General features: G+C 44.7%; 1 protein-coding gene across 1 annotated transcript; it reads left to right on the plus strand.

Annotated features, from left to right (window-relative positions):
- Positions 1-6,904: 6,904 nt before the first annotated feature.
- Positions 6,905-7,519, plus strand: LOC107777974 (uncharacterized). Its single transcript, XM_075218787.1, has one exon. It carries the CDS (start codon positions 6,905-6,907, stop codon positions 7,517-7,519), a length of 615 nt encoding a protein of 204 aa, XP_075074888.1.
- The last annotated feature ends 11,424 nt before the right edge of the window (positions 7,520-18,943 follow it).

The raw sequence follows: 18,943 nt of genomic DNA on the forward strand, positions 1-18,943 counted from the left end.
CATTGTTTCTATTGATTGGATGAGGAAGAGTGTAAAGCACGAAGGGTGATGTCGTACATGATATTGTGAGTGAGTGTAAAGCACAAAGGGTGATGTCGTGCATGATATTATGAGTGAGTGTTAATGCACGAAGGGTGATGTCATGCCATGATTTGAGAGTTAATGCACGAAGGGTGATGTCGTGCCGATATTTTGAGAGTTAATGCACAAAGGGTGATGACGTTCTATGATTATGAGAGGTAATGCACGAAGGGTGATGTCGTGTCGTTTCTGTTGATTCCTATGGTGAGGATGAGAGTAAAAGCACGAAGGGTGATGTCGTGCACTTGTTACTGTGTTATCATTTCCGTTGCTTCAAGTTTGATAATTACTTTGACGATTTACTTTATTATTGTCATAACCAGATATCCCCCTCAGCGTGTTTCCCTTTTTTCCATCTTATTCTTTTAAATTCTTGTTATTATTGCTTCTCGTATATGACTTAATTGCATAGGTTTATATGGTTGTCGTGTCCTAGCCTCGTCACTACTTCGCCGAGGTTAGGCTCGACAATTACCAGTACATGGGGTCGGTTGTACTGATACTACACTCTGCACTTTTTGTGTAGATCCCGGTACTGGACCCTACGGACCGTAGTTCGAGGTTGCTGCCTTCAGTCTAGTGGAAACCCGAGGTAGTCATGCAGGCGTCTGCATGCCTTGGCATCCCCTTCTATAATACATCCATTCTGTTTTTATCTATTTCTGAGACAAATGTGTATTTTCAAGCCACTATTTGTAGTATTCGTATACAGTCCGTGAGATTGTGACACCAGTTCTAGGTGGAGTTTTATTGTTCGTATTTGTATTAATTTAAATTGATAAATTCGGTTCTTCCGCATTTTTTCCGTTGTTGTTCATATGTTAACTTGTAAATTGTTAAAAGATAAAGTGAGGAGGTAAAATAACCAATAACGTTTGCTTGCCTAGTAGGTTCAATGTTAGGCTACATCACGGTCCCGACGGTGGAAAATTCGGATCGTGACAAGTTGGTATCAGAGCTCTAGGTTGCTTAGGTCTCACAATTCACAAACAATCTAGGTAGAGTTTGAGGGATCGAGTACGGAGACGTCTGTGCTTTCCCCCAGAGGCTACAGAGTTTAAGAATGACTTCACATCTATTCTTCTCTGTCATGCGATTTTACTTCTCAATGCTAATTTAACTTCTACTCTATTCTTTCGCAAATGGCGAGAACACATACTTCTTCATCCGCTGATCAGCAGCATGAGCCCTAAGTGGCAGCTCCTACGAGGGGCATAGGACGAGGCCAAGGCCGTGCAAGAGGCCGAGGTAATGGCAGGGCTCAGCCTAGAGCAACAGCACTAACGGCGGAACCTCAGGTAGAGTTTGAGGAGGAGGCTCCAGCCCAGACCGTTCCAGCAAGGCCAATTCAGGTTCCAGAGAGGTTCATCGCTACCCTAGTACTCCGGGATGCTCTAGTCCTTCTAGTGGGCTTTATGGAGAGTGTCACCCAGGCATGCTTACTTCTTGTAGCACCAGCCGTCTCTCAGGCTGGGGGAGGAGCACAAACTCCCGCTACTCTCACTCCGGAGCAGATGGCTCCTCAGTTTCAGACTTCAGCAGCACAGCCAGTTGGGGTAGTTCAACTGGGTGTTGTAGCTTAAACCGGTGATAGAGCAGCTATGTCTGCTGATGCTTTGTGGATGTTGGACAGGTTCACCAAGATTTTCACTACTACCTATGGTGGTATATCTTCAGAGGACCCCTAGGACTACTTGGACAACTGTTATGAGGTTCTACGGGACATGGGGATAGTGGTGACCAATGGGGTCGACTTTGCTGCTTTTCGTCTATTAGGTTCTGCCAACACTTGGTGGAGGGACTATTGTTTGGCCAGACCAGTTGGGTCACCGGCTTTGACTTGGACCAGTTCTCTCAGCTATTTCTGGAGAAGTTTCTTCCTATCACTCAGAGGGAGGACTATCAGAGGCAGCTTGAGTATCTCCAGCCGGGTTCTATGACTATCACTCAGTACGAGACCTGATTTATTTCCTTGGCCCATCATGCTCTTATTATACTTCCCACCGAGAGATAGAGAGAGGATAAGGAGGTTTATTGAGGGACTAGCTCAGCCTATCAGATTGTAGATGTCTAAGGAGACAGGGAGTGAGATTTCTTTCCAGGATGCGGCTAATGTGGCCAGGCGAGTTGAGATGGTTCTATTACAGGGGAGTGGTCAGGGGTCTGACAAGAGGCCTCGTCATTCGGGTAGGTTCAGTGGTTCCTCGTCTGGAGGCATGGATTCTTTTGGTAGGGGCCATCCTCCCAGGCCGTTTCATTCAGCACTCTAGGCTTCTCATGGTGCTCCAAGTGGCCGTGGTTCTTATATGCAATATTCTGATCAGTTTCCCTATAGTGCACCACCAGCTCCTCTCAGTGCACCTCCACTCCAGAGTTTTCAAGGTGGTTACTCAGGTCGTCAGGGTCGGTTTCAGGGTCAGCAGTCTCAACAGCCGAAGTCTTGTTATACATGTGGTGATCCGAGGCACATTGGTAGGTTTTTCCCTCGAGCCTCGAGCAGTTCTTAGCATTAGGGTTCTCGTTCTATGGTTCCACTACCGAGTGTTCCACCGCCTGCCCAGCTAGCTAGAGGTAGGGGTCGAGGTGTAGGTCAGCCCGTTAGAGGTGGAAGTCAGGCAGGTAGAGGTGGAGGCCAGCCAACAGGAGGCTGTCCTAGGGATGTAGTTCAGAATGGTGGGTCCCAGCCCCAATGTTATGCTATTCCAGCCAGACCTGAGGCTGAGGCCTCCGATGCAATTATCACAGGTACGGTTTCAGTTTGCAGTAGAGATGCTTCAATTCTATTTGATCCAGGGTCCACATATTCTTATATGTCATCTTATTTTGCCCCTTATTTGATTGAGCCTCGTAATTCTTTGAATGCTCCGGTATATGTGTCCACACCGGTGGGTGATTCTATTATCATAGATTGTGTCTATCACTCGTGTGTGGTTATTATTGGGGGTCTTGAGACCCGTATAGATCTCTTACTTCTTGATATGGTTGATTTCGATGTCATTTTGGGGATGGATTGGTTATCCCCTTATCATGCTATATTGGACTATCATGCCAAGACCGTGACCTTAGCCTTACCAGGGTTGCCTCGATTGCAGTGGAGAGGGACTCCTGGTCATTCTACCAGCGGAGTTATTTCTTATATGAAGGCTCGGCGTATGGTCGAGAAGGGGTGTTTGACTTACTTGGCTTATGTTCGTGATTCTAGTGCTGAGGTCCCTTCTATAGATTCTGTGCTCGTTGTTCGTGAGGTTCCAGAGGTATTTCCTACAGACCTCCCAGGTATGCCACCCGACAGGGATATTGACTTTTGCATTGATTTGGCTTTGGACACTCAGCCCATTTCTATTCCGCCATATCGTATGGCCCCGCCAGAGTTGAAATAATTGAAAGAACAGTTGCATGACTTGCTTGATAAAGGCTTTATTAGACCTAGTGTCTCGCCATGGGGTGCGTCATTGTTGTTTGTTAAGAAGAAGGATGGATCAATGAGGATGTGCATAGATTATCGGCAGTTAAACAAAGTCACCATCATGAACAAGTATCTATTGCCGAGGATTGATGATTTGTTTGACCAACTTCAGGGTGCCAAAGTATTTTCGAAGATTGATTTGAGATCTGGCTACCATCAGTTGAGGATTAGGGCATCCGATGTCCCTAAGACAGCTTTTCGCACTTAGTACGGGCATTATGAGTTCTTAGTGATGTCATTCGGTTGACAAATGCCCCAACAGCTTTCATAGATTTGATGAACCGAGTGTTCAAGCCTTATTTGGATTCCTTCGTGATTGTCCACATTGATGATATATTGATCTACTCCCGCAACCGAGAGGAGCACGAGCAGCACCTACGAGTTGTTCTTCAGACTCTGAGAGATAGTCAGTTGTATGCAAAGTTTTCGAAATGTGAGTTTTGGTTGAGTTCAGTAGCATTCCTGGGTCACGTTGTATCATCAGAGGGTATTCAGATGGATCCTAAGAAGATTGCGGCAATCAAGGACTGGCCTAGACTCATATCAGCCACAGAGATCCGGAGTTTCTTGGGTTTGGCGGGCTAAAACTATCGGTTTGTGGAGGGGTTTTCATCTATTACGGCCCCGATAACCAGGTTAACCCAGAAGGGTGCCTAGTTCAGGTGGTCGGACGAGTGTGAGGCGAGCTTTTAGAAGCTCAAGACAGTTTTGACTACAACACCAGTGTTGGTATTACTCACAGGTTCAGGGTCATATACAGTATATCGTGATGCATCTCGTATTGGACTTGGTGCGGTGTTGATACAGAATGGCAAGGTTATTGCATATGCTTCGGGACAGTTGAAGATCCACGAGAAGAATTATCCTGTTCATGATTTAGAGCTAGCAGCCATTGTTCACGCACTGAATATTTGGAGTCATTATTTATATGGCTTGTCGTGTGAGGTGTTCACGGATCACAAGAGTCTATAGTATTTGTTCAAGCAGAAGGAGCTAAATTTGAGGCAGAGGAGGTGGTTGGAGCTTTTGAGAAACTATGATATCATTGTATGGGTCCAAATTTGGAAACTACGACCATTACCGAGTAGGATGAGGAATGAGGTTATCATGATGCACCATCTGATGGACGTCGTGGTGAAAGGTAACGACTGGGGGCGGTCAGTCGATGCATAACGTCCATGATAGCATAAATTTAGTGGGAGACAGAAAGATTATGCTTTTCGAATATTCTTTATGTTGTACTTTTTAGGGTTTTGGGGAGATTATCCCTTATAAATAGGGGGTAAGTAAAGAAGAAGGGAGACGGAAGAAAAAAGGCAAAAGAACACTTTGTAAAAGAGTCATCTGAGATTGAATGCAAAAGCAGTCTTGTTCTTCAGAGAAGATCCTAAGATTCCCTAATCATCTCAAACTTATTCCCCATTATACCGATTGTATATGTGAAGGTTCTATTGTGCATTTAAGTCTTCACACTTATGAGCATTTATTTGATTTGAACTTACTTGTTATATCATTCATCTTGCTTACTCCTTCTATCATTTGATCTAGATTTTATTATGCTTGACTAAGATTGACCTCATCATTATCATTAGTTGTTTTAATCAAAAAGGTTTTGACATCTTTTGGTCAAACAATTTGGCGCCATCTATAGGGACATCTTTAGTTTAGATTTCAGTTTCATCTAGATCATAGAAAACAACAGTCGCCTCTTCCTAGTTTTGCACAAACTAACAATGGCAGGAAAAGGAGAGGCAAGGCTAATAGTATTAGCATGTGTCACAACTAACATCCTGAACACCATTAATGAAGATAGTAGGGAAGATAACGAAGACGGGACACCAAACATCACACCCAGGGGAGATGCTTCACCTCCCCCGCACGAAAGTGTAACCATTTTGCGCGAGAAGGAAGCCTCCACGTCTACAACAGGAGAGGAACCACCGGCAGTAAGAAGACTAATAGAAGAGTGGATAACAAGTACTCTGAACAATATACTTGATAAACCCTCCCAAAAGGATAACAGAGACATTGCACATGTAGATGTCACAGCGGTCATTGACGACGAGATGTCCTCCGCACAGGTAACACTCACATTATTGTTGACGCATGTAATGATACGCTCGCAGGCGTTTTAAAGGAAATGGAGGAGATTGAAAATGAGAATAAGGAACTCCGTGACCAGATGAAGGAGAACCAAGAAAGAGTTGGTAAAATACCAGGCGCCCCAAAATTTTTACCAAAACGAGACATTGGTCGCTTCATCGAGCAACCATATAATGAGGAAGTGGCCCCCTACACCATTCCAAAGACCTTCAAAAGGCCACCATACCTAAAGATATATGATGGTACTACCGATCCAGAAGATCACATCATCCACTACGTCACAGCCGTAAAAGGTAACGATCTTTCGAAAGAACAGGTACCATCGGTGCTATTGAAAAAGTTTGGCAAAACCCTAACAGGGGGAGCCCTGACCTGGTACTCACAACTACCGGCTTGATCGATAGCAACCTTTGAAGAAATAGCGGACAAGTTTGTCACCGCTCATGCAGGAACTAAAAAGGCAGAAGCTAGAGTAAATAACATATTTGTTGTCAGGCAGATGCACGGTGAGGGACTCAGGGACTTCTTAGCTCGGTTTAATAGGGTGAGAATGATCTTGCCAAACGTGTCAGAGGGAATGGCGGTAGCAGCCTTCCAGAATGGGTTAAACAGGAATGGGTTGAGAGCGACCAAAAAATTGTTAAGTAGGCTTATGAAATACCCCCAACCACTTGGGAAGAAATCCATAATGCCTACTGCGCCGAAGTAAGAGCCGATGAGGACGACCTCAACGGTCCGATCCAATGGTTGACATCAGTTCAAATTGAAGCAAGGAAATATCATCGCAACGATGGTCGAAAAGATCGATTGTGGCCCTGTCTTGGTCGAGAAAGGCATCGGCCCTACATCAGGACATCTATCCCACCTCCTCCGCGGCACTCGAATGCTTCTCCTCGACATGCAGCACCACACCGACATGAGAAAGGTATGCCTCCGCTCTTATCTTCTTACAATTTTTGTGACTCTCCTTCAAAAATAGTGTACGTACTAGAGAAACTCGATACGAAAGTACAATGGCCACAAAAGATGAAGTCTGACCCAAGCACTCGGAAGTCGAACGCTCTCTGTGAATTCCACCAGGAAAGGGGTCATAAAATCGAAGATTGCATAGGACTGCGGCATGAGGTAGTAAGAATGTTGAATCAAAGATACCTGAAAGAACTGCTAAGCAATCGAGGACGGGCCAACTTTGCCCGCGGACGCGAACAACCTCAGGGACCTCCAAAACTGCCCTCTCCCGCTCACACCATACAGATGATCATTGGTGGAGGCGATGACACAACAATAAACCATGTAAAGATCACCACCACTCATAAGCTCAAACGGTCGATTACTCATGAACGGTATAATGACGTCGAAGATAGTATCGTCTTTGATAAATCAGATACTGACAGTTTGTCTTTCCCTCACTATGATGCACTTGTTATCACTTTATGTATTGCAGATACTGATGTAAAAAGAATAATGGTAGATGACGGAAGTGGCGCATGTATTATCCATCCTCTAGTGCTCGTACAGATGAGACTAGAAGATAAAATAATACCACGTTGCATAACACTAACGGGTTTTAATAATGCAGTCGAGCGAACTTCTGGAGAGATAGTGCTACCCATCCTAGCCATAGGGGTCACCCTGGAAATGACATTTCATGTCATGGACCAAGATACAGCCTACAACGCTATCATTGGGCACCCGCGGTTACACACCATGCGAGCAGTCCTGTCAAGTCTCTATCAAGTAATAAAGTTCCCTACTCCATGGGGGGTATTCAGCATCCGAGGCGAACAACGCACTGCACAGGAATTCTACCGCATCACCCAGGATTACGCCCACACCCAACAACTAAAAGGGGCCAGTGCGGAAGCATAGCAATCAGCGATGTCGGGAACCAAACTTGACGTACGAACAGACATTATCAAATACCCCGACATCGTCGAAGCATCCGAGTCAACAATAGAGGATCTCGATCCCGTCCTACTATATGACAATGGCAGCACAAAAAAGGCTTATATCGGGCACAATCTCTCAGAACCAGGTAAGTTTCGTAAATTCTTAACTTAGTGTCGACCTGTTTGCCTTCTCCCATGCAGATATGCTAGGCATCCCGAAAGATATCGCCATGCACAAACTGAATGTTAACCCCCTTTACCCGCTAGTGCGGCAAATGAGGCAAAAGTTCAATGCAGCAATCAACAAAGCCATCAGCGAAGAAGTCGATAAGCTACTCGTAAATGGCTCTGTCTAAGAGTCAAAATATCCTAGTGGGTCGCCAATGTGGTCATGGTAAAGAAGAAAATGGAAAGTGGCGGATGTGTGTGGATTTCACAGACTTAAACAAGGCATGCCCAAAATACTCATTTCCATTGCCACACATTGACCAACTCATCGACGCAACAGCAGGACACGAGTTGCTAAGCTTCTTAGATACCTACTCGGGCTACAACCAAATCCTCATAGAGGAAGAAGACCAGGAGAAAACCACTTTCATCACTCACCAGGGAACATACTGCTACAGGGTCATGCCATTCGGACTGAAAAATGCAGGAGCGACGTACCAGAGATTGGTCACCAAGATGTTCAAAGATCAACTCGGCAAAATAATGGAAGTCTACATCGACGACATGTTGGTTAAGTCGAAAAGGAAAGAAGAACACATCGATCATCTGAAGGAAGCCTTCGATATACTAAGGTCGTACGTCATGAAACTAAACCCCAAAAAATGTGCCTTTGGCGTAACCTCAGGCAAATTTCTCGGTTTCCTGGTGTCGCAAAGGCGCATCGAGGTCAATCCAAATCAGATTAAGGCCATCGAGGGAATACTAGAACTATTAACCAGCAAAAAGCATGTGCAAAAATTGACAGGTCGTATAGCCGCACTGTCAAGGTTCATCTCACGATCGTCAGACAAGTACCATAAATTTTTCAGTGTGCTAAAGAAAGACAACGGGCTCCAGTAGAATTCAGAGTGTGTTGATGCCCTGAGAAAATTGAAAAGCTACTTGTCCTCGCCACCGTTGCTCGCCAAGGCAGATCCAAGCAAATGCCTCTTTGTCTACATGGCCATCTCTAAAGTCGCGGTAAGCACGGTTTTGGTCCACGAAAACAAAGGTACACAATTTCCAATTTACTATATCAGCAAAACCTTAGTTGACGCCGAAACGAGGTATCCCCACCTCGAAAAGCTGGTTCTGGCGTTGGTCGTAGCTTCACGTAAGCTTAGACCATATTTTTAGTGTCACCCCATAAAGGTGGTGATAACGTTTCCCCTCAGGAGCATCTTGCACAAACTTGAGCTGTCGGGTAGATTGGCCAAATGGGCCATAGAATTAAGCGAGCACGATATCACATATCAACCGCGAACCGCGATAAAATTGCAAGTACTTGCCGCCTTCATCGCTGAATTCAGTATAGAAATACTGTCTGAGGTCAAGCAAGAAGCACTTCGCGCTTCCCATGGGCGACCCGACCTCAGGGTCCTCTACACCGACGGCGCATCCAACGCGTCGGGATCTGGACTGGGACTCGTAGTTGAAGTCCCAACGGGCGAAGTGATTCGCCAATCCATTCGGTGCCCTGAAATGACTAATAATGAGGCCGAGTATGAGGCCGTAATTGCAGAACTGAAATTGGACCTCAAATATGGTGCACGACGAGTCATCCTACGCTACGACTCTCAACTCATCGTAAACCAAGTAACCGGACCTTTCCAGATCAAGGAGAAGAGGCTACAGAAATACTAGACAAAAATCCATAATCTACTACTAGAATTCGACGAATACTAACTAGACCAAATACCCCGGGCGCAGAACATCGAAGCAGACGGCCTCGCCAAGCTGGTAGCGGCAACTAAGAACATCACCAAGGAAAACGTGGTCACCCTCCTCCAGTCACAAATAGACCAAGTCTAGGTACATTCTATAAATTTAACTTGGGACTGGCACAATCGTATCATATCATATTTGCAGAAGGGAACACTCCCAGAAGATACAAAAGAATCCAAAAATCTTTGAATACAAGCGGCCAGGTACAACCTCATAAACCACGACCTTTACAAAAGGACGTTCGGCGGTCCCTTGGCCAAATGCCTTGGACCGAATCAAACAAGGCGTGTGCTCGAAGAGGTACACGAGGGCCACTGCGATGCCTATATAGGCAACCGAGCCCTGGTCAGATGTCTTATTTGTGCAGGATACTACTGGCCCACTATAAAAAAAAGAGGCCGCGGATTACGTCAAGAAATGTGAGCAATGCCAGAAATACACCCCTATGATACACCACGCGGGCGAACTCCTGCACTCCGTTACTTCTCCATTGCTATTTATAAATTTAGGGATGGATATCGTCGGACCCCTCCCAGCAAGGCGAGGTAAGATACACTTCCTTCTGGTTTTAACTGATTACTTTTCCAAATAGGTGGAAGTAGGAGCGTTTGCTCAAATATGCGAACATGAAGTCATCGCGTTCATCTGCAAAAACATCATATGTCGTTTCGGCATCCCCAAGGAAATTAGTTGTGACAATGGACCTCAGTTCGTCAGGGAAAAGACGATCGAGTTCTTCGAAAAATGGCACATCAAGCGGATACTCTCCACGCTATATCACCCCGCCAGCAACGGTCAAGCAGAATCCTCCAACAAAATAATATTGAATGTATTAAAGAAAGAGCTCGAAGATGCCAAAGGGCTATGGCCGGAACTACTACTAGAGGTGTTATGGGCCTACCGCACCATGCCAAAAACCAGCACCGGTGAGATGTCATATTCACTGGTCTATGGTACCGACGCCGTTATACCCATTGAGGTCGGAGAACCCAGCCTGAGGTAATCCAATGAGAGTGGACCGAGCAACGACGAAAATAGAATACAAGACCTGGACGAGGTAGAAGAACGAAGGGAGATGGCTCACATAACAATGATAGCCCAAAAACAACAATCAGAAAGGTACTACAACAAGAAGGCCAAAGTATGACCACTGAGAATCGGGGACTACGTCCTCAAGGCCAAAACACAAGCAACAAAAGACCCAAATGAAGGAAAATTGGGAACAAACTGGGACGGGTCATATAAAATCATAGCAGTAACAAGCAAAGGAGCATTCCAATTAGAAATAATGGAAGTAAAACTACTACAAAACAATTGGAATGTCGCTCACCTCAAATATTTCCACTTTTGAGAAATGATGCCACCTAAGTCATACTCTTTTTCCCTCACTCGGGTTTTGTCCCAATCGGGTTTTCTCGGGGAGGTTTTTAATGAGGCGACGAGGGGGATGTCTCGATGTTCAAGGTATAATTTATTGCTAAGCCTGACGATAGCATCTCTAGGCCGAGCAATGAAGGGAGTAGGTATAAGGATATTACTCCGTTAAATGTACAAAATCGACATGTATCTCCAATGCATGAATGAAATTACTCCGTTGAATGTACAAAATCGACATGTATCTCCAACGCAAGAATGAAATTACTCCAATGTATGAATGAAACAGGCATACGTGACACTCCAGCGAATAAAATAAGGCATGTTACCCTCCACCGTCCTTCGTCAAACACGACGGGTTAACATTTCGACATTAAGTCGAAATAACACCCTACAGCTAAGGCCATCTCCATAGAAGAGTTCGACACCACTCGAACCACGGCGGGTTAATATTTCGACATTAAGTCGAAATAACACCCCACGGCTAAGGCCATTGCCATAGAAGAGTTCGACACCACTCGAACCACGACGGGTTAATATTTCGACACAAAGTCGAAATAACACCCCACGGCTAAGGCCATCGCCACAGAATAGTTCGACACCACTCGAACCACGACGGGTTAATATTTCAACACTAAGTTGAAATAACACCCCACGGCTAAGGCCATCGCCATAGAAAATGAGTTTGATACCATTCAAACCACGACGGGTTAACATTTCGACGTTAAGTCGAAATAAACCCCACGGCTAAGGCTATTGCCATAAGAAAGAGTTCGACATCGCTCAAAACACAACGGGATAACACTTCGACATTAGCTCGAAAGCAACATCCCTATGGATAAGGCCGTTACTAAAGGAAAAAGTTTGACATAAGAGCAATATCGCTCGAAATGCAATAGGTAACATTTCGACAACTCAAAATAAGCACGACTATGACAAAGGACATCGCCAAATGAACAAACACAACAAGAAAACAACTAAGAGGTACACAATAAAAAGTAATTGCTCCATTACAGCTGTTATATTACAAAACTTTTTTACAAAGGGCTCAAGAGCTCCCCCACAAAAATGACAAAGCAAAATAAATACAGCCAAGTCCTATTCCACATCACCCCCATGGCATACTCCTCATTGTACCAAAAATCGGAGGCGAGTTTGTCCGCATCAGCGAAATAAACATCGTCTCTACCAGGCGTGTCGGGGTCGTAACCACATCCTTTCGAGCGACACACGCTTTAATACACACCTCTCAGAGTTCCGCCTCAGATATTTTCCCATCAGCGCGAAGAGACTTATATACGTCAAGCTGAGCTTTGGCATGAACCCATAGCTCATATAAATCTCGAGGCACGACAGGGTTGGCCGAAGCATGGGAAGTAGTAAGTTGTGACTGTCGCCGTACGTCCTTCGCCTTCAAAGCAGTAACTTGTTCATTTAATACGGACAATTTCACCTTCAAATCTCGAATACGCCCCCCAAATCTCGCCACCTTAAGCGCATATGCCTCCACTTCCTTGTCCCGTTCTGATCTGCAAACACGGAGGGCATCCTCTAGAGTTGTTACCTCAGAGATGGCAGTTGCCCTATCCCTTTCAGCACAAGCCAATCCACCAGCATTCACACTCAGCTCGCCTTTAAGGCCGATGACCTCTACCACCTTCCCGTCAAGCTCAGCAACTAAGTTGCCACCTTCGCTTGGAGGTCGGCATTCTTGGCTATCACCCCCTTATTCATCTCGAGTTCATCTTCCTTGGCCCTAAGAGCCGCCTCAAGTTCACTACAACGGGTAATGGCCTTCATCAGGTCCTCATCTCGCTCCCTCAACTCTTCGACCTTATTGATTCTCCTTTTGCTTAAGCCCGTCACGGAACAGCTGAAAGTCATTGTCCTGAGTAAAGAGATCGGCCAACGCACGATGCTTGGAGCGGTATTCCTAATATTTGGTGGTCATCCTCCCATAAATGGCTATCCTCCGTCTATCTCTACATTCCCGCTCAATCTCCATGATGAGGGTCTAATATGAAAAGCAAAATCAAAATAAAGAATAGGCTAAGGATACAAAACAAAACAAAAAAAAGGAGAAGAACGAAATGTTTACCCGTAGAGCCACGCCAGAGATGCTCCATGACAACTCCGCGTCGCTCATCGCCTGAAGTGTCACACTCTCAGGAGCAGCGCATAAGGGAGCAAACACTAACTCCGCCTGCTCACTGTTCGGCAGCAAGTCATAGTCTCTAGGAACGACAATATGTCGATCAGAGCCCTCCGTCCTCACTTCTACATGAGTATGATGGTCTAAGAACTCTCGTACATCCTCAAGGTCGACGTCTAAGCCCGAACCATCGCCCTAGGCATGTATGCCTCCTCCAACGGTAGATGATGCTCTGCCTTCGGCGGAGCGCGCAGACCCCCCTCCTTGGTATATTCCTTCGTTCCAGGGAGACCTTCCTGCCAAAATGGCATCCGCCATAAAAACAGGCACCGGTGTCGTCTCCGACGCACCAGTTTTGCTCTTTCCAGCATCAGAGGCAACTTTCTTACCAAGTTCTACCCTCCTCCTTTTTCTCGACAAAGATTCATCCCCATTGGAAGGCTCGTCCACAAGGTTATAGACCGATCGGGAGGAGTCTCTAGCCTGTACGGGCTGAGCACGGCCCCCTCGGATGGACTCAGCCAAGAAAAATTACATCCCGCTGATGCGACAGCCTAGCAAAATACAGGGACTGGGGCCTTTTTCCTGGAAGCCCTACGATCTATCATCTCAGGGAGTCAGGTCAATAAACGGCGGCAAACAGCTAAAGGTCAAAACAGATAAACACTTACCAGATAGAACCTTCGGCCCAAAGTGTTTCACGAAAGCGGGCCAATCTTGAGTTTCCATCGTGTGAGGTAATAAGCGGGCTACCCAGTCCTTGATATCGGCAATGGGACAAGGTGTATACCTTACATTTGCATTGGAAAGTTACAAATAAGTACAAAGTTGGAATAAACAAAAGTAAACTACAAGTACCAACACCTATGGTTATGATTCCACCGTTCTGGGAATCCAGCGGGGTCCGACATCAGGTGCTCGATTCTAACAAAGAAGTATTTATGCCAAAATTTACGGCTTGCCCAGTCGTCCGTTCCGACCACCAGTCCCTAGGACCCACGGTGCCTCAAATGTATCATAGTTCCCCTGTGAAAACTAGGGGGAAACAAATGTAGAAGGTGGTGGAGGACAACGTCGCACCCCGCCAACTTCGCGTACTTCGTCAATACGAAAAATATCTTGTACGTGTACAGAGAAAGTTGCGCCGGGCAGACCTCATAAAACCGACAAAATTCCTCCAGTAACATAAGAAGAGGGAAAGTGTGGCCAATCACAAAGGGGTATATGTAAAAGGCACAATATCTCGGTCTATGGACATCTACGAAGTCCCTCCCGGCCAGAACCATCTCAATATGGGAGGGAATGTTATACGTAGATTGAAGGTAATCTATATGAGCCTGCTTAGTCTCACAAATCACTGGAGCAGGAGAAGGAACAGGCTCTTTAAGGAAATCATTCCGAGACATTTCTCGGTAGTATCTCCTCCACGGTGGGAAGGTTGTCCCCTTCCTCTATCGCCACATCCTCACCACCAGGGGGAGGTGCTATGGAAAGGGGGTGGCATCAGAAATCTCTTTTTGGGAACGATGTGTTATAGGCATCTCGATGGCAGAGGGTACATTGATAAAACAAAGAACGATGAATGGAAGAAGGTGAAGAGAAAAATCACGAAAGTAGAGCTAAAGATACGAGAAGAGATGGCCAAAGGAGATAACACATACACAAGAAAGGAAATGATCGAAAGTTCTAGAAAGAACCAAACCTTCATCTATTTATAAGGTATAGATAGAACCAGAATCGAAGCGAAAGGCTGCCAGTGGCACCAAAATCAAAGTGACAAACCAATTGGTCTCTACTTTAGGAAGACGTGCAATGATGACGCACGTGAGAGTGACGTCATTTCCCGATATGCTATGCTATTCGGAATACCGTAGATTGTTTCGCGCTTTCATTATTGATCAAACCGTTACGATCTAACCGCCAAATTTCTCCATGGGTATGGGCGACGTCCGCTTATTAAGGATGCACAGGGCCGTGACCTTGACAAGCGGAGGGACTAACTATATAGGTCCAAATTTGGCAACAACAACCATTACCGAGTAGGATGAGGAATGAGGTTATAATGATGCACGATCTAATGGACGTCGTGGTGAAAGGTAACGACTGAGGGCGGTCAGTCGATGCATAACATCCACGACAGTGTAAATTTAGTGGGAGACAGTAAGAATATTCTTTTCGAATATTCTCTATGTTGTACTTTTTAGGGTTTTTGGGAGATTGTCTCTTATAAATAGGGGTAAGTAAAGAAGAAGGGGGACGGGAGAAAAAAGACAAAAGAACACTTGTAAAAGAATCATCTGAGATTGAATGCAAAAGCAGTCTTGTTCTTTAGAGAAGATCCTAAGATTCCCTAATCATCTCAAACTTATTCCCTATTATACCAATTGTATCTGTGAAGGTTCTATTGCGCATTTAAGTCTTCACACTTATGAGCATTTATTTGATTTGAACTTACTTGTTATATCATTCATCTTGCTTACCCCTTATATCATTTGATCTAGATTTTATTGTGCATGACTAAGATTGACCTCATCATTATCATTAGTTGTTTTAATAAAAAAGGTTTTGACATCTTTTTGTCAAATAATCACCATCTTGTATCATCCGAGGAAGGCCAATGTAGTGGCCGATGCTTTGAGTGTGAAGTCAGCCAGTATGGGTAGCCTTGCGTATATTCCGATCGGTGAGAGACCGCTTGCTTTGGACATTCAGGCTTTAGCCAATCAGTTCATGAGGTTGGATGTTTCTAAGCCCAGACGTGTTCTAGCTTGCACAATCGCTCGTTCTGCATTATTTGAGCATATTAGAGATCGGCAGTATGATGATCCTCGTTTGCTTGTCCTTAGGGACATGGTGCGGCACGGAGATGCCAAGCAGGTTACAATTGGAGATGATGGAGTTCTGAGGATGCATGGTCGTATTTGTGTGCCTAATGTGGATGGACTTCGCGAGTTGATTCAAGAGGAGGCCCATAGTTCCCGGTACTCTATTTATCTGGGAACCGCCAAGATGTATCAGGACTTGCGGCAGCATTATTAGTGGAGGAGGATGAAGAAGGATATTGTGGCATATGTAGCTCGGTGTTTGAATTGTCAGCAAGTAAAGTACGAGCATCAGAGACCTGGTGGTTTGCTTCAGAAGATTGAGATTCTGAGTGGAAGTAGGAGCGTATCATTATGGATTTCATTGTTGGACTCCCATGGACTCAGAGGAAGTTCGATGCAATATGGGTTATTGTGGATAGGCTGACCAAGTCAGTGCATTTCATTTCTATGGCAGCCTCCTATTCTTCAGAGAGGTTAGTTGAGATCTATATTCAGGAAATTGTTCGTCTTCATGGTGTGCCCGTGTCTATCATTTCTGACCGAGGTACATAGTTTACCTCGCATTTATGGAGATTCTTGGGATCAGTTCTTGCCATTAGCACAACATTTCATCCTCAGACGGACAGACAGTCCAAGCATACTATTCAGATTTTGGAGGATATGCTCCGAGAATGTGTTATTGACTTTAGAGATTCTTGGGATCAGTTCTTGCATTAGCAGAGTTTGCCTACAATAACAGTTATCAGTCGAGCATTTAGATGGCTCATTATGAGGCACTATATGGTAGGCGGTGTCAGTCACCGGTTGGATGGTTTGAGCCGGGAGAGGCTCGGTTGTTGGGTACAGACTTAGTACAAGATGCCTTGGATAAGGTTAAGATTATTCAAGATAGACTTCGTACAGCTCAGTCCAGGCAAAAGGGTTATGCCAACCGTAAGGTTTGCGATGTGGCATTCATGGGCGGAGAGCGAGTGTTGCTTCGGGTGTCGCCCATGAAGGGCGTGATGAGATTTGGGAAGAAGGGAAAGTTAAGCCTTAGGTTCATTGGGCCTTTTGAGATTTTTTGGAGAGTGGGAGAGGTGGCTTACGAGCTTGCGTTGCCGCCGAGTTTATCAGCAGTGCATCCAGTGTTTCATGTGTCCATACTTCAGAAGTATCACGGCAATTCATCCCACGTGTTGGACTTCAGGACTGTCCAGTTGGACAAGGACTTGACCTATGAGGAGGGAGCCAGTGGCTATTATAGACCGGCAGGTTCGTCAGTTGAGATCGAAGAATTTCCCTTTAGTTTGTGTGCAGTGGAGAGGTCAGTCTGTTGAGGTAGCGACCTGGGAGTCCGAGTCTGATATGCGGAGCCGATATCCCCATCTTTTCACCGACTCAGGTACTTTTGTATGTCTGTTTGAGGACGAACGGTTGTTTTAGAGGTGGAGAATGTGATGACCCAAAAGGGTCATCTTTTGTTTAGAGGTCAAATCTGTGTTTCGGGGCCTTAAAACCCTTCTTTTGTTTCACCTCGATTTGCATGCGCTTTTCCGGAAAGTTTTTATGTGGAATTTAAGAAAAATAATGAATTTAGCCTTTAAAATTGATTAAGGTTGACTTTGGTCAACATTTTTGGTAAACGGACCCGGACCTATGATTTGGCGGTCCTGTAGGGTCCGCAGTAAAATATGGGACTTAGGCGTATGCCCGGAATCGAATTCCGAGGTCCCTAGCCCGAGAAAAGAATTTTTAAAGAAAATTATTTAGTGGAAAATATAAAGAATTTTGAAAATAAAATGGTGTGTTTTTTTATGGTATCGGGCCCGTATCTTGGTTCTGGAGCTTGGTACATGTTTAAAATAATAATTAAGTCTAATCTGTGAAATTTGGTAAGAATCCGAGTTCATTTGGTATAAATCGGACCTTTAGTTAAGAAAATGGAAAATTTGAACTATCTTATGAATTTCATGAATTTGAGGTTAAATTCGTAGTTGTTAATGTTATTTTTATGAATTGATCACACGAGCAAGTCCGTATGATGTTTTTAGACTTGTGTGCATGTTTGGTTTGGAGTTCCGAGGGCTTGGGTGAGTTTTGGATAAGCTACAGAGTGATTTTGGACTTAGGGAGATTGCTGGTATGTTTCAGTTGTTGTAGCAGGAACCTGATCTCGCAATTGCGAGATCAGGCATCGCAATTGTGATGTAAGCAGTGACCGCAAATGCGAAGAAGGTCAGGGCCAGCTTTTCTCGCAAATGCGAAGTTGTCAAGGTAGGCTAGATGTCGCAAATGCGAAGGCAACAGAGATTGCGAAGGTTCACATTTGCGATGCCCTTCTCGCAATTGCGAGCTTCGCAAATGCGAAGCACAGTCGCAGTTCTGATATCTGCGACCTGTTAAGTGGAATTTTGGTGGGATTTCAACTTTATTTTTCAAAATTTCGAACCCGAAGCATCCCTAGGTGATTTTTCAAAGGCTCAAACTTCTCCCAATCATAAGTAAGTGATTTCTAACTCTTCTTCTTCAATCTAATTCATCTTTTCACATAATTTCACTTCAAAATCTAGGATTTTTCATGAGAAATTGGGTGTTTTGGGGTAGAAGTTAGGATTTTCGAATTTTGGGGATTTGGACCTCAAATTGAGGTCCCATTTCAAAACTAATTGCATATTTGAGTTCGTGGGTGAATGGGTGATCGGGTTTTGGTTCGAATTTTGAGTTCTGACCAAGCGGGTCGGGGGTCTGTTTTTTTCTTTTTGGGAAAAACATTGTGAAGTCTATATTCATGCATTAAAATTGGTTTATTTAGCTTATATTGATATTGTTAAGTAATTTATGACTAGATACAAGCGGATTATAGGTGGAATCGAGAGATAAAGCGGTATTTGAGGCTTGATTTTTGACCGTGGAATCGAGGTAAGTGTTTGGCCTGACCTTAGCTTGAGGGAATAGGTGTTGTGGTCTTATATGCTACGTGTTAGTGTTGAGTACGACGTATAGGTATGGTGACGATTATCTATACGTTGGTGTCAAGCATACCCGTGAGTCTCATACCATTATCGTTGTGACTCTTATTATGTATTGTTCATGCTTAAATTGATAATTATCCATGTTGAACAACACTTATGATATTTCT

This window comes from Nicotiana tabacum, chromosome 1 (assembly GCF_000715075.1).
Source record: "Nicotiana tabacum cultivar K326 chromosome 1, ASM71507v2, whole genome shotgun sequence".
NCBI lineage: Eukaryota > Viridiplantae > Streptophyta > Magnoliopsida > Solanales > Solanaceae > Nicotiana > Nicotiana tabacum.

Coding starts and splice junctions, on each gene's coding strand:
- LOC107777974 (XM_075218787.1), top strand. CDS start 6,905: ATGATCATTGGTGGAGGCGATGACACAACAATAAACCATGTAAAGATC.